General features: G+C 43.8%; 2 protein-coding genes across 4 annotated transcripts in view; both read left to right on the top strand.

Annotated features, from left to right (window-relative positions):
- hcfc2 (host cell factor C2) overlaps window positions 1-6,182 on the top strand; it is an 8,121-nt gene extending 1,939 nt beyond the window's left edge. Inside the window, exons 2-16 of one of the 3 annotated variants that reach the window (XM_076152780.1) lie at window positions 6-246; window positions 913-1,061; window positions 1,140-1,300; window positions 1,521-1,723; window positions 1,831-1,915; window positions 2,010-2,113; window positions 2,238-2,468; window positions 2,557-2,760; window positions 2,858-2,922; window positions 3,045-3,165; window positions 3,279-3,329; window positions 3,418-3,443; window positions 3,532-3,669; window positions 4,571-4,756; window positions 4,922-6,182. In XM_076152780.1, the coding sequence (XP_076008895.1) occupies window positions 81-246; window positions 913-1,061; window positions 1,140-1,300; window positions 1,521-1,723; window positions 1,831-1,915; window positions 2,010-2,113; window positions 2,238-2,468; window positions 2,557-2,760; window positions 2,858-2,922; window positions 3,045-3,165; window positions 3,279-3,329; window positions 3,418-3,443; window positions 3,532-3,669; window positions 4,571-4,756; window positions 4,922-5,230 (2,199 nt within the window). In that variant the 5' untranslated portion in view covers window positions 6-80 and the 3' untranslated portion in view covers window positions 5,231-6,182. Of the gene's footprint in view, window positions 247-912; window positions 1,062-1,139; window positions 1,301-1,520; window positions 1,724-1,830; window positions 1,916-2,009; window positions 2,114-2,237; window positions 2,469-2,556; window positions 2,761-2,857; window positions 2,923-3,044; window positions 3,166-3,278; window positions 3,330-3,417; window positions 3,444-3,531; window positions 3,670-4,570; window positions 4,757-4,921 lie in introns of all 3 variants that reach the window. The other 2 variants (XM_076152789.1, XM_076152773.1) reach the window with 2 other exon arrangements.
- A 726-nt stretch (window positions 6,183-6,908) lies between these two features.
- ccdc3a (coiled-coil domain containing 3a) lies at window positions 6,909-14,127 on the top strand. Its single transcript, XM_076151129.1, has 3 exons — window positions 6,909-7,610; window positions 8,292-8,469; window positions 12,990-14,127. Exons 1-3 carry the CDS (start codon window positions 7,204-7,206, stop codon window positions 13,293-13,295), a joined length of 891 nt encoding a protein of 296 aa, XP_076007244.1. The 5' UTR covers window positions 6,909-7,203; the 3' UTR covers window positions 13,296-14,127.
- The last annotated feature ends 1,895 nt before the right edge of the window (window positions 14,128-16,022 follow it).

Genomic DNA, 16,022 nt, shown 5'->3' with positions numbered 1-16,022 from the left:
TGCAGGACTTCCCCCTTGACCCCTTCGCCACGCCCACTTGTTTGAAACGTCAACAGCGGCAAACCTCAGGCTAATGGAAGATGACCACTGGGGCCGAGCAGCCACAATGGAGGAAAGCTCGTTCCGTTACCGGGGTGATACCGCGATCTCGACACGGGCACCGAGCAGCAGCAATACGAGAACTGATTATTGTGTTTGGGGGTGGAAACGAAGGAATAGCGGAGGATCTCCATGTTTACAACACCGGTAAGCTAACGGAAACGGCATGCTAGCTAGTAGTTGTTTTTAGCATCAAAGCTAATGAAGGCCACGCAAGATCAAAATGTTTTCATAAATGGTCGCTAGTTCTTGTTAGACAGTTTTGGCGTAATATTAGTGACCTTTGTTTATTCATTTTTTAAAATGAAATGAAAGTTTTTTTGTTTACAATATCTTGGTATATTAAAAACTAGCCAACCGTCTCATCGCGTTTCTGCAACCTGCCTAGCTGTGCAAGTGCTTTTCAAACGAACTAAATAAACTATTAAAAAATCTAATACAGCACGCGTTAGCTCACATTTCATGTCGTTTTTGTCGATGTGATGCCAGTTCGTACCAATAGCAGTGATCGATCGTTGGTATGTTACACTATACTGTAGGTATAGATACGCAGATACATTTCAAATGTAAGCATTCCAAAACAGTTCTACTCGTTAGTGATATAGTAGAAAAATGTGACTTGTGAGTGTGAGCATCTTGTCATCTGATTTGCGTTTTAACTTTGAGTTAAACCTCAAAAGTAGTTCTCAAACTATAATTGGTTAATACTTGTGTACCACGAAGCGCCCCCCGGTGGTACAACAGAAGATTGCAGATAATCTAAACAACTGAACCCTAAGGACTCATTGACTGATTGTTGACTGACCGTTCCAGTGTCAAAGCAGTGGTTTCTGCCTGCGGTGCGCGGTGACATCCCACCCGGCTGTGCTGCCCACGGCTTCGTCTGCGATGGCATCAGAATCCTGGTGTTTGGCGGCATGGTGGAGTACGGCAAATACACCAACAGCCTCTATGAGCTTCAGGTAAGACTGTCACATTTATTTAGTAGTTATTCTAATACAGCTATTTGAATTTCTTGTACTTGGTCCTTTGTCTCCCAGGCCAGTCGTTGGCTGTGGAAGAAGCTGAAGCCCAGAGCTCCCAGGAATGCCTTGCCTCCCTGCCCTCGGATGGGACACAGCCTCACCCTCGTTGGTAATAAGTGCTACCTGTTTGGAGGGCTGGCCAATGACAGCGAGGATCCCAATGGCAATGTACCACGGTACTCTGCAAGTACACATACATACAAACACTATAACATAACAAAACTATACTCTTCATCCCCAGTCAGTTATATTATTGATGGATCCTGATTACAGACTACAGATTATTATCATCCCACTGCTTACACTGTCTGTGAATTCTCCACTGCAATTTATTTACAGTCTAAAGCGTAGTGTGAAATATGTGATCCATCCTCAGTTTCTGTGTCACATTGTCAGGTTTTTGAGTGATTTGTACGAGCTGGAGCTGCAGTCTGTATCCGGGGCGAGAGGCTGGAACGTCCCAGATACGAAGGGTGGCGGTCCCTCAGCGCGGGAGTCCCACACCTCTGTCGCCTACGCTGGCTTTGGCTCTCCAAAGCTTTACATTTTCGGTGGGATGCAAGGGGAGCGTTTGGATGACCTCTGGCAGCTTGACCTTGGTAAGTCATTTTGTTTTGTGACAATACATGGGAATATAAGTCAGTTAAAACCATTCTTGTAACTTTGAGGTGTCTCCCGCTTCATAAATGTCTTCTTCTACCTTCAGACACAATGGTGTGGTCCATGCCTAAAACCAGGGGTCCCACTCCTCTACCCAGAAGCCTTCACTCTGCCAGTGTCATTGGAAACAAGTAAGAGACTCGCACATGAGCAACCTTGTATCTGTGTTAAAGCAGATGTTCACTTGTTCACACGGGCATTGACGCCCTCTCCCTGTGTCTGCAGGATGTATGTGTTCGGAGGCTGGATCGCTGTTCCAGAGACAGACGAACCCAACGCTTTAGGGGCAGAATGGATTTGCACCAACTCCTTAAATGTGCTCAACTTAGGTCAGTAAGTCACAGAAACTATCCCACATTCACATTTATAGTTTGCCCGATGGGAGAGATGCACAGTGAACCAGCAGGAGTACGACACTGATCATAGTGACACGTTGCCTTGTTTTCCCATCAGACTCTATGAGCTGGCAGAGGCTGGGCCCAGAGCGGCACGATGACATCCGGTCCCAGCTGGAGAAGCAGGGACCCCAGATTGACGACCCGTATGCCTGTAGGCCCAAAGCCCGGGCCGGACACTGTTCTGTCACTGTGGGCTCCAGGCTTTACATCTGGAGCGGCCGCGACGGATACCGCAAGAGCCGGAACTACCAGATCTGCTGCAAGGACCTCTGGTACCTGGAGACAGGTGGGACGTTTACTGGTGAACTCATTGATCTGATTAGTCTGTTAGTGCTGCAGAAGACTTATACCCAAGCCTCACATGCTGTGTCTAGATCGACCCACCACTCCAGAGGCGGTGCTGCTCATCAAGTCCACCGTCAGCCTGCTCCATGTGGCGTGGCGCCCCCTGGCTGCAGCAGACTGCTACATCCTCCAGATCCAACCTTTGCGTCTTCCCAGCACCGCAGCCAGTGACGGATCAGTTGATCCCACGGGTGCAGGCAGAGAGAAGCAGAGCAAGGATGGCGACCATGCAGGTAAGAGGGGCACACCTGTTCTGACTTGACCTGCCAACAGCCAATGGGAGCTCAAAATCTGGGATTGTTCCATTTTGCTTCACAATCTTTTCCATAGGTGTCAAACTGGGTCTTCATTCTGAAGGAGCCACCAAGAAAGAAGAAAGGGCAGCAGCAGCTCAGGTAGATTTACACGCCAAATTACTGTAGGAACCAAAGAGCAAGAGCGCCACAGTATGGTTCACAAGTAAAGAATATTTATATCCACAAAACCTCTAATTCCATCTACATGCATTTTCTCCCAGGATGTTTCAGCGCAGCGGGAAACCACAGCCAAGGCAGCAAACGGCTCAAATCAAATAGAAACCCAAGCAGAGGCAGCGAGGAATGCTGGGAGAGAGATGAAGGGAGACACGGAGCGCAGCAGTGAGTCTTTATTGCCAAATTTAGCGATCGGTCTCTCGCATTGTTTGGCATCGACAGGTTGAGATGCAGTTGATACACTTTTCACTTTATACTTTTTTGTGTTGCGGTTGTAGCTGCTGGACAAGAGACAACAGAGATCAGCTACACAACTCTGCACCAGCCAGGTAATGATTCACAGCAATAAACCTGTGTTCCTCAATGCCAAAGCTGTACATGAATGTAATTTCACTGTAAGTTTCTTTCCTCTGACAGACACAGTCACAGTGGATAAAGATCAGGTCAGAAACACTCCAACACCACACAAACCGTTTACTCCTTCCTCTATCCTTTGTCTGAACTGAGATCAGACTGTTTTCATTTGCACAGCAGAGTCCAGATGAGGCAGCGTGGTTTGACGTCGGCATGTTTAAAACACTCTTCTCTGAGGTCAGACACTATTTTCTGCCTCCTGACGGCGATCAGGCGCCTGCGACCATCAGCAGCCGAGCCACAAACTCCAAAGAGGTAAAAACCTGCTGTCACTGTAGCCTGCTGTGACTGATGAGCTATTTAGGAGGGGGAGAATGTGTGTTTTTGCAGATTTAGATGCACTGATCTGTCCTGACTGACTGTAAAACCATTGCACATTGGTCAGTCAGCCGAGGGTAAACTTATATGCAATGTGCTCTGTGAAAATGAGCTCATGTCATCTCATTAGATACATTCTCTAAATGTAAACAGAAAACATGTTTTAGTTGACTATTTCACTCATTCTGAATGAAATAAGTTATAAAGTACTGTTACAACAAAAAATCTGTATTATTAAAGGCTACATTGCTTTTGTCCAAACCATTGATATAAATTAATGACATGTTGGCAAATGATGAATTAAATAAAAAAAAGCCCATTTTACAATCTGCCCAGTATCAGCAACCATTAATCAATCAATACATTTGTCAGATAATCAATAACATTCTCTCTGCTGTTAAAAGTGACCAAGGGAGATCTTTTTAAACGCTAAATTAAACAGTATTACTTTTGACCCGCATTAAAGTGATCTGAACGCACTCACCCCCACAGTAACACGCTTACATCTGGGATACACTGCCCTCTTGTGGCAATTAGTGATTCCTACATGATGCAGTAATTGGGATTCATCGCCTGACTGAGTGCAGTATTTAGATCCTTGGTAGATCTTTGTAAATATTAGCAGTTCTAGTATGTATGGAACTTTTTGACATGTATTCCAACCTATGACCTCTCATAGGTGAAAACATAGTAGTCGAATAATTAAAGCACTTAATAGGTAAACAAAAATGAGTTCAAAGGAGTGTGGAGGCTTTGCATTTGTCGTCAAGGAAAGTAAAGCATGGGCAACTGGACTTCCTCTCTCCAACCTTTTCTTTTCCATAATCCTTTGCTCCAGAAGAAGCTGCCATCACCTCAGGACTATGAGGGCAGGGAGAAGCAGGACTTGGCTCCAGGTCAGGCCTACAGGTTCCAAGTCGCAGGCATCAACTGCTTTGGCCAGGGAGACTTCAGCCCCATCAGCGAGTTCAAGACCTGCCAACCTGGCTTCCCTGGAGCGCCCTCTAGTGTCAAAATCAGCAAGGTGAAATATTACTGAAGTCTGAAGGATTCTTAGAAATATCTTTTTGTTGTTTTTAATCTTTTACATCTGTTCTGTTCAGCTTTTATGATTAGTATTAACTGGACCGATCTTGGCCCCGCTTAATCTCGCATCTCCAGTTCATCCATTCCCTCCATTCCTGTGCAGGTCAATGATTCAGTCCACATCACATGGGAGGCTCCTACATCTCCATCAGGCCGCATCCTGGAGTATTCCATGTATATGGCAGTGAAGAAGAGTCGCTCCACCAGCTCGGAGGGTCCGGGACAGATGGCCTTCATCAGGATCTACCGCGGCACCAAGACGTCCTGCACAGTCGGTGCCACCAATCTGGACAACGCCCACATCGACTGCTCCGCTTCCAACCGGCCAGCTGTCGTCTTCCGCATCGCTGCCAAGAACGAGCAGGGCTACGGCCCGGCGACGCAGATCCGCTGGATCCAAGGTGGACACTGATGGACAAAGAGTTCCTGTTCCAGAAAAGACCCTGCTCATTGTTCACGTCCCTTCACTGTGACTGTAGACGTTTGCTCTATTAGAGGCCGTTGGAGGGACATCGGCGTCTCACTCATTACCTTACAGATGCCAGATGTCCACTCAGAATTAGCTGTGTGAACTCTCTAATCTGTCTCCTCTGATCTCAGCACACTGGGAACATTTGCATCCAGAGCAGACAGACCACACAGCACTCTGCACCTCTGACCAATCACGTGTCCCGTTAACCTTTTAACCTTTAACCTTTAAGTTTATTGCTTTTCACTCATCCCCTCTCCTTGTAGCTCCAGCTGAAAGTTTTTGTGCCCAAGTTGCCAAGTTTAAAGTGCACTCAGGAAGAATGTCCGGCATATCTTGAATGATATTTTGTTGATGGATTAATTTATTTTTTTAAGTATTAAATGATGTCCTTGTCCATATCTGTGCTTGTCACAGGACATTTCACTGATTTGATATTTTCTTAGGTAAGATATGAAATATGATGCTGACCAAACAATACAGACGTATATTTTGTTAAATCTTATTTCACCAGCCATTAATTGTTTTACACACGGACGATTTGAAAGAAATCATGTTGTAAATAATTTTTTATGGCTCGTGTGCGTCAGAAAAGCTAAACATTTTTTTTAGATTTGTAATGGTAAATGTTTTGAGATTTCAGTACTTGCACACTGTGGAATGAAAGTGTTTCCGTCACTGCACACGCTCTTTATTTTATTCACAACTGTGTCTCTTTCGCTCATGCCTAATTATGTTTTGTATCATCACCAACTGACACAAGAACTTGTAAAAGTCCGATTTATTTTTGGATCATGACTCTAATCACCACTATTCCAGTTATCTCAGGACATTCTTAGCGGTCCATTTTTTTTGTATTCAGTGTTGTAATAATCACAGTACAAATAAAGGTTTTTGTGGTAAAATGTGTGTTTCAAGCTTCAATAAGCAGAAGGAAGAAATGTCCTTTATTCAGGCTTCACACTGGTGCTGGAAATCCGGGAAGACGTGAGAACATGAACCTTGTGGACACCTCACCACTTCTCTAACCATTGAGCAACAGAACCATTGAGAGTTGAGTAAACAGTTTTGAAGTCAGCACTTGTGGTTGTGACTCAGTGAGCCAAACAAACAGATGCTGGCTTTGTTTCTACAACTAAAATGTCCAGTGCAGTTTTTTTAATGCAAAATATTAAAATACACATGCACAATTCCAAAGGAGAGGGATGGATAATAGTAAATCAATGGCTTATATAATATAAATAAACCAGACTACATAAAAACATTGAGGCTGAGTCAGCTGAAAAGTGGACTTTATCTTCTCATGGGTGTTGTGGCTGAATTTTTAAATTTTGTCCAATCTTACACTAATGAATAGGAGTACAGCATAGCTTCATGTCTTCTGCGGCGGGCATGCGTATTTGAGCCAGTTTAACGTTAACACAAAATTACCTCCTAACCGTAGACTCAAACAAAACGCAAAGGGTCGTCAGTTTTCCTAAACAATAGCTCGTGAATGCACCACCGTGTTGAATCTCGCGTGGACGCTTCGTATGTCGGAGCTTCCCACCTTGTCCATGAACGCACCGTGAGTGCGCCTTGGCCGCAGCCTCTCTCAGCAGCAGCAGACAGATGGATCGGAAGAGACGGAGAGAGAGAGACAGGTTGGATTGGTGTGTGTGGAACTTTATCTGAACATAACTTCAGATAACTGGGAATGTGGAAACGTTGAAAGTGGAAGATTAGTTAAATGACAGAAAAGGGGCCGCTCCTCGGTGTGGAGAGTGGCTTATATTACGTTTTGAGCGGACAGAACACTTATTAAATGCAACTTTTGTCCAAGAACCTTGACCGTTTTACGGAATTCCCAATCGTGTATTTTGACTGAACTTCCACTGTTCACTCACTCGCAGTGAAGCATTCCGGGTCTCTTCGGTATGTTTCCCTCGGCTCTCCTCATCGCTGCGTTTTGCGTTTTGACGCACCCGGACACTTTTACGCACGGCTGCCAGTTGCCGAGCGAGTGGCGGCCGCTGAGCGAAGGCTGCCGGGCGGAGCTGGCGGAGGTGATCGTGTACGCTCGGGTCCTGGCGATACACCGGGAGCCCGTGGGCGGCGGGGCGAGCAGCCTGTACAACGCGCTGCCGTTCCCGTTCGGGTACGGGTACGAGGGCGCGGAGGAAGGGCTGCTGTACTCCGCGGAGGTGGAGCTGCTGTGTGACCAGGCTTGGGGCAGCATGCTGGAGGTCCCTGCCGGATCCAGACTCAACCTGACCGGCCTGGGCTACCTGTCCTGCCAGTCCCACACCGTGATGGAAAACTACTCCTACTTCTTCTTCCTTAGGTGAGTCTAAGGTTCCACACATCTGGATACACAAAACGATATAGTATAGTTTTAAAATTTAAATTCCTGCCTAACTATTGAAATACAAATAGATGATTTTAGGTTAGCCTGTATGTTTTATGTTTTATTTTGTAAATCATGAACGCGGCCCTTCTCAAATTGTGGTTTGTGTTCCACTGTTGGGACTTGAAGCGCCCCCTGGTCATATAGTTGATTAGTTTAGACATTCCTGCAGTGAATTAAAACTGAAATCACCGGAAATTCTGTTATTGTGGCAAAATATTCAAAACTAAGATATTTTTCAATAAGAATTAAATGTAATGTGTAATTGTTAAATTAACAACAAGGGTTTGTTATTGGTGAGGTGATTGTTGGATGTTCAGGCTGATTTTGAGAGCCACTGCATGAAGGTGCGGACAAGCTGACATGTAGCTGCAGGCTGAATAGTTCACACAGCCATCTGAAGGGCCACATTTCTCACACCCCTGTACTGTGTAATGGTGTGTGTGTGTGTGTGTGTGTGTGTGTGTGTGTGTGTGTGTGTGTGTGAATGAGATGCTTCAGGTTTTACTCCTAATGTTCAGAAGTGAAGATGTCAGCACAAAATCAAGTATTATTCACTCCATCATTTTGTTTGGGTTGTTTCTCTTCACAAACCTCCCTCGTTGGTTTCATTCTCAGGATGGATGAGAACTATCACATCTTGCCGCATGGCGTCAACTTCCAGGACGCCATCTTCCCCGACACAGCTGAGTACAGGCGCACCTTCTCCAGCCTCTTCCAGTTTTCCAATTGCACCCAAGGGAACCAACTCTTCCACACCTTCAGCCCTGAATGGGACACTCAGGAGGACAGCAGGGTAGGACATCCCATTTATGCTGTTTTGACATTGTTGGTTGCCATAGTAAAACTCACAAATTAATTTAAAGAAAATACAAACTCAAACAGGGCGACGTGCCATTTCCTGTTACATCCTCATTCTCTTCTGAACAGAATGAACTTTAAAATATCAGTCATGTAGGTGGGGGGCTGCCATGTTTTAAGAGGATGTAAACAAACCTGATATCATCTCATTACCATGGAGATGACAGTTTACCAACAGCTATTGTTGCTGCTCTAACCTTTGACCTCCCTGTGTTTGGTTATTTGTGATGTTCCTGCTCCATGATCTGAAGCTGATTCTCATATAGCTCAAATAGGAAAGCGTGTGTGCATGCATGTGCGTGTATATGTGTGCGTGTGTGAATGTGTGTGTGTGTTGTAGACTGTTAGTCCTGGAATTAAGTCGTGATTCTGCTGACAGGAATTTAGTGAGGATCAGTGCAACAAACCACATACAGTATTTTAACTACTCTCTGGCACAGTGCAGGACACACACACACACACACACACACACACACACACACCATTAACACACTATTACCACACCACACTGAAATTTGCCCTTTAAAGAAGACTGACTAAGTAAATTGAGAATGTCTCTGCCACTGTTTCAATCCTCAGTAGGATTGAAAAAACAAGGACACACACACACACACACACACACACACACACACACACGCTAGAATTGATTTCAGACTTGGAGTCATAGATTCCTAGCATGTGATTGGGCACATGTGATCATGTCTCAGCCAGTTGGAGATCAAAGCATTTGCTGATCGGCCGAGGTCCGTCTGTCTGGTCCCTCAGGCTAACAGGATATAGGCCGTCCTGGGGTTATAGGTCAAATAGCAGAGATCCACATCTATGAGGTGCAACAGTTTGGGAGTGTGTCGGTCTGCAGCCTGGATCTGTGTCAGTATGAACTAATGTGGCCTGCTGACCCGAGAGGAGGAAAGTCTGCGGCCGCGCTTCATTTGTTATCACGCCTCCTCTGACTGAGCCGAGCCAAAAGGTCAGAGTCAGACAAGACGGGACACGGCTGCTGGGGACGCAATAGAAATGTATCTGCGCTAAAACTACATTCTATACTATACCATAGCTTTTATATAGGAACTTTACTGTAAAATACTCAGGTCTTGTAGTGCCCAAAACAATCTATTTGCATTAAGAGCAGTTTGAGGGGACTGAAGTGAAGAGAGCAGAAGGTGCAGTGGTCCAGGATCTTCCTCTCTCTTTCTTTTTGAGTTTGACATCCAGCATGTGAACTTTTGAGTTCTGGGGTCAAAGATGTGAGTAGGACATAGGTTAAAGATACTAAGCATGCATGTGCATGTAGCGGCCCGTGACCTTCAGGCAAGGCGGGACGCCAAACAGGTGTCGCTGCTGCAGGACTTTTTGGAGCGATGCGTCCATCCATTTCACACTCCAAGAGGAAAAATGGTGGATACAAGTCTTTGAGCTTGAATCAATCTGCTATCACAAATCAAAGAGTATGTATGAGTAAAACTAAAAAACTTCCCTTTGGTCTGGTGCTTTTTTTAGTTCATCTCCATCATTCTTTCAATCCACTGAGGGACTTAAAGAATACAAAACAACCCTAAAATAAGGGTCGGGACGTGGTCTGCTTCTGATTTGAGCCGCGTGGGAACCAGACACCATTCCAGAAGCAAAGACAAGAGACTTCCTCCACCTCTGCTCCTCTGCCAAAAGCTTCAATTAGCTTTTGTTCACAGCCTCTTCTTATCAGCAGCTCTCAAAGCAGCTTTTCACTGGAGTCAAAGGCAGTCTTGAATTTCTTCCTATTTTGTCTTACTTTACCTATTACAATGATATTTTTGAACAAAAAGCATGCTTAACTCGTCAGCCATCACAGAAATGTTTTGGAATTCAATTTGCTAATTAAGTGTAGAAGCACTTTTATCTATTTATGGTTGAAATAGGAAGTGGGAGGTTACAGTCTCTTTGTCAAATAGTAGAAGAACCAAAAGGCAGGGAATAATGTTCAAACAATGAATCAGACTGCATGAATAAATGATTATTTCGGGTCTAACAGGACAAACACACACACACACACACACACACACACACACACACACACAGCGTGACTCATCTGACCCTCGGCTCTAGTCATTTTCTCCTCCTCTGAAACACGTTGTTCTTCCTGTCCTCTGTGTTATTGGTTAATAGATGTGGTGATGTCATAGCTACAAGTTTGATCGGGATGGCACACAAACGCACAGCTTTTTAAACAAATATTTCCATGGAGAATAGGTCACAATCCAGACATTCATGGACAGCAAATGGAAATTAAAGTACTTATTATGCTTTGGCAATGGTCCTCTTCTCTGTAGAATCTTGTATGAATCAATTGTTTGCCCCTAGACTTGCCCCGAGACTTAAATATACATAACTAAACATGTCCATTCAGGTGTATACATGAATTTTTGTTCCTCTTTAATTTTGGTTCTCTGCATCCCTTATATAGTGTGGGTCAGAGAAGCCACGGTGTGTGTGAGTGTATGTGTGCTTTTGTCTACAAGTCCAGTAAGCTCTGTTTAGACAGATGATGCTACACAGCAGGCAGGTAACATCCGGATGTTTTCACAGGTGGTGTGTGTGTGTGTGTGTGTGTGTGTGTGTGTGTGTGTGTGTGTGTGTGTGTGTGTGTGTGTGTGTGTGTGCGTGCGTGCGTGCGTGCGTGCGTGCGTGCGTGCGTGTGTGCGTGTGTGTGTTTGGCGTATCACACTGAGAGTGTTCCTACGAATGAGCATCAGAGGAGTTCAAAATGTAAAACGTCCTGTTATTTAATCTGTTTTTCCTGAACAAAACTTTGGTGCAGTCAGGAAGAATTATGAAGAAGAATTATGATCTAAATTCAACCTGGAGATACACACACCTGTCTTATGTCCTTTTAGTCATCATAGAATAATCTAATGTTCCATACATGAAAGTGTGTACATACGAGTCAGAGTTCTTTTTCTGTGTAGAGTTGATGAAAACTAAATATTTGGTCATTTAATAACAGATGTGTAAATGTTTATCCAGCATATGGTTATAACTTATCTTCTCTAAAGCTGCAGAACTGTTATCCATCTCGCCTCTGCAGTCACAGACTCAAAGCTCCCTGCTGTGTGCTCACATCTGTCAGCCCTACGTCTAAAAGCAGCCAAAGCCTAAGCGCCATTTGGGGAAAATTGCCTGTTGTTGAATTTGAGTTAAGTGATGTTGAAAGATTCCAAAACGATCAAAAAGCATCAGTAAAAGTGCACACACATAAAAGGTGCCACTGTGCAGCCTGTGTGAAGCTAAATCAGGAGGTCTAAGTGTGATGCTAAGACTGATCAGACTTACACACCTTATGGTTTAATACCTGTTAAAACCTGAATATTGTAGATGCTTTAATTTTAGAATTTGTAGAGATGTTAAGGTTTTCTTGGAGCCAGCATCTTGTGGCTGTTAGAGGAACTGCAGTTTAATACGCCCATGTATGTTTTGTCAGACAGTTTTCGCTAATCTGATGAAATGTTCCTTAACCTGATTAAATCATCCAATTTGATGTTACTTTCAGTCGTCTTCTTTCCACGCCAATTGGTCGCTAATCTGATAAACTACAACAAACAACGTTCAGACCCCTGGAGATCTGGGGCCCCGGCTCAGCGAAACCACTTTACCCAGTTGGTAATCCTGCCTGGGTTTTAAAGAGGTTCCTCTCACAAAGCGTGTTTATACACACACACCCAGTCACACATGAACGTGTATATACATGTTAACACACTCTCACATTGGGGCTGTCAGGGCTTTCACCCCTGTTAACCTCTGTGGCTCAGGTCAGCTCAGGTTTACCAATTAGGGCCCCTGAAACATCAAAGCACCTGACCCTCACTGTCAAAGAGGCACAGGGGTCTATTATACACACACACACACCCATATACGTACATAATCAGAGTAAAGCCTCCTCATGTTTTTGAAGTGGAAGCGTACATAAATAAGTGCCGAGGGTCAGGAGCAGCACTCTTAATTCCTCGTCCTCCCTCTTCCACGTGTGTGCGGTTTGTCTGGTTTTCAATCAGGGAGGGAACGCATCAGCGAGGGAGAGAGTGTGTTAGAAAGATCAGAGAGAAGGCTGCTGGGAAAGTGATGTCACCAGTGCTCCCACACTGCAGCACCCGCAGACGAGAACGCAGCTGGTGGTTTACAACAGTTTGGTTAGTCCGTTAAGAAAACAAACGAGCTGTAAACACACATACACACATTACTCTCATTCTTTAAGTGTGTGTCCATAAATCCTCCACAGGCTCTGATTGGTTTCACTTGGTCTCAAGCTGCAGTACCTTTTAAACGTCAATAAATCACAAATTAGATCTTAATGGGGACGACTCATAATAACTTTAGCACACAACAGCTAGAGGGCGCTGTTCCTGGAGTTAGCAGATGATCATTGAATGTAACCAAACTTTCTGGTAATTTCCTGTGTCTCTTTCCTTTTTCTTTGCCCAGCTGCTGTGCTCCTCCGTGCAGGGAGCTCTGTTCGAGGAGGAGGAGCGGGGCCACAAGCTGATGGAGCGCCTGACTGTGGCCGAGAGGAGGAACCGCCAGCTGAAGGAGCGAGTTCGCAAAGTGAAACGCTCGCTCAGGAACGCACGCAAGGCCACGCAGAAGGCCAAACAGGAGGTGCGGGAGCTGCAGGACAAGCTGCAGGCCGCTGAACGAAGGGCCGGGCATCACCTCAACGTGATAGCTCAGGAGGAGTCGCCTCCCAGGCACTATGCAAGCACAGTGGCACGCCAAAGAACGCCACTTTAAGAGATCCCACCTGGACTGGAAAGCAGGCGGGGAGAGCCAGAGGCTGCTGGGCAGCCAGACAGACTCATTCAGGAACACACACACACAGCAGCTGTCAGACATGAACGACTACACAAATAATCATCTGATATACTTTCATGTAAAGAAGCACTTTTTCTTCTTTCTGTCAAAGATTGCTTTTCGCAGTGATTCAACCTATATCCAGCTAGAGGTACAAGCAGCCACTCCCATCTTTCAAGACCAGGCAAAAGAAAAAGAGCGCCACCTACAGATACTTTAAGAGGCGACATGAAGGGCAGAAACACCTATTAATTTCATCCATGCATATGACTTATAACACACATTTGCTTTAATATCAGCACAGAGAAAAAATCTCAAGTCACGCAAAATGTATATCTATGATAGTAACAGTAACAGAAGGAGGGAATCGTTTAAAGGTAGAAATATGTGTGATTATTAAAAATGTGTTTACATGCGTTTCTGTGTTTTACTACATGGTTAGCAGCATTCTGACCTGAGTGAAACAACACAGCAAAGGAACATCCGCATATATAATAATTACATATCATATTGGATTAGAAGACAATTGTTTCTACTACAATTTTGCACATAGTTGAAAATGTCCCAACAGTAACAGTATATTGACTCTATAACTACTGCAATTTCAGTTTTCCAGTCCTGGATAAGCAGTATGTATTTAGATTTAACTGGATTATCACTCTTTGAAGTATTTCATAGAATTGTTTTGCTGAAGACAGAATACTTGAATCCTAAGAAAACATGCAAGCACATTCACAAATGCTTATTTTAAACATAATTATGGCTTCACGAAGCAGCGACAAAAGACATTAAAGAACTCAATTTCAATTTTGCAGTGGTTAATCAACTTTTATTTCCAATGAAGCGGAGCAGAAAACATTCTGAGCCGGTTTATTCATTCTTAATTAAAGCGGTAAAATCTTCATGCAACAGTTTGTTTATGAATATTTTTCTGCATGTAAAATTTGCTTTGGACGAACAACTATGTGCACATGCTATTTGGAAGAAGAATATATGTGTGTTCTTTCTCTTTGGCATTTGCAACAGGCTTTTAGCAAATTGTTGGTGTGTGCGCCTGAGTGTATGTGTGTACGTGTAAGGTCTGGTCCATCAACTGAATGGAATGTGTTTGTGTGAGCAGCCGCATTACTCCCAACAGCAGGACGGCGCTGGAATATTACTCTGATTCAGCCGGAAAAACTCACAGCTCGGTAGGGGAGGTGAGCAGTCGCCACATCACGAGACCAAAGAAACGATACCATACCTCAGACAGGATGAGAGGCAGGATGGTTGATGAAGTGGAGGGACTGAGGAGTAAACCAGCTGCACAAAATTCCAAAAATGCACAGTGCTAATGCCCAGTTTCAACACTCACGTAAACTCTGCACACATGAAAACAAACAAAATGCTGCTTTAAAGGGTGAAAGGGAGATCCACATATTATGTATCTGTGTTTGTAGAAGAGCAAACTAACAATTGGAGAAAAGTGAGAATGTAAATAGGGTAGCAGTATCACATATACAAACACATTTAGTCAGGCTTGTGAAAATGGGCCGGTGCCAAACATGAGGATGCAGACAGAAGTGAACAATGAACTCACCACCGTCATCTGCGTCATCCACATTTTTCCCACTCCAATATTTTGCACTGGAACGTTGTTTCTGGTCCAAACTGTAAATACATTGTAAATACAATATTGAATATAGACCACTTTAACAAATACAATGTAAATAGGATAGTTAAGGTATTGTTGTCATGGTCAACATTGTTGCACAGTGTGCCAATATACAAAGACCCACACAGGTGTTAACAATTAGGCTAATTAGAGGTTTTCTCAGGCTGAAGTTGTATTGAGCTAAACTGGAGGTCTGGTGATGTCATCAAAGTCCAGATATGTAAGAGAATGCTTAAGGTGTAACTTCTATATTTAAAACTAAACTATAACATAAAAATAAAACTATGTCAAATAAAAATGATAATAAAAATTACTTTCCTGTCATTCTTGTGCTGCTTCTGCTGTATTTTCTTTCATTTTATGTATTATAAAGGTGTTCTCTGCCATTGCAAAGCACTTTGAATGGCCTTGTGTTTGAAATGTACAATATAAAACTAAATGCAGCTGCCTTGCCATGTTTTGATACTTCATTTTGCTCATATTCTTCCCCCATTCAGACAGGAATAACCTTGAATCTGTACCATGAATTTGTATCAGAACTAGTCCTAATCCCATTACCAATCCTTTAATATCTTGAAAATAGTTACACGTATCATGTTATGTCATGTTGGAACAACAGTTGTGTGTCAAAGACATTTGGAAAGAACTGCCAAGAGGTCCCTGGAGTTTGCAGGGTCGATTTTAGTTTTAACAATGTACACGTGTTTTCATATGAACTCTGACTGAACTTGCAAAAACTTGCAAATGCAGTCATTAAGGTGAGTAAAGGAAAACACCATCACTTCAGTTTACTTGCAAAGGTTTTATATGGAGAGGTAACATCTGGGAACAGTGTGTTTGTAATGTTTTTTACCTAATAATCGTTCCCAAATGTGCAACATCTGTCAGAGGTTCCACATCTGCTAAACATATGCTAAATATAGGGTCAATGTCGGTCAAAGTGTCTGTCTGCTTTATATTGTAGGCATGGACCAAGGTTCTTTTGCTTTGACATACTAAGCACATATATGCAT

Source organism: Genypterus blacodes, unplaced genomic scaffold (assembly GCF_046128005.1).
Source record: "Genypterus blacodes isolate CSIRO-AG114 ecotype Tasmania unplaced genomic scaffold, CSIRO-AGI_Gbla_v1 ptg000007l_1, whole genome shotgun sequence".
NCBI lineage: Eukaryota > Metazoa > Chordata > Actinopteri > Ophidiiformes > Ophidiidae > Genypterus > Genypterus blacodes.
The sequence above is the reverse complement of the archived record's forward strand: the minus strand, read 5'-3'. Positions and strand labels throughout refer to the sequence as shown.

Coding starts and splice junctions, on each gene's coding strand:
- ccdc3a (XM_076151129.1), top strand. CDS start 7,204: ATGTTTCCCTCGGCTCTCCTCATCGCTGCGTTTTGCGTTTTGACGCAC. Junction 7,611..8,291: donor TCCTACTTCTTCTTCCTTAG/GTGAGTCTAAGG, acceptor TTTCATTCTCAG/GATGGATGAGAACTATCACA. Junction 8,470..12,989: donor ACACTCAGGAGGACAGCAGG/GTAGGACATCCC, acceptor TTCTTTGCCCAG/CTGCTGTGCTCCTCCGTGCA.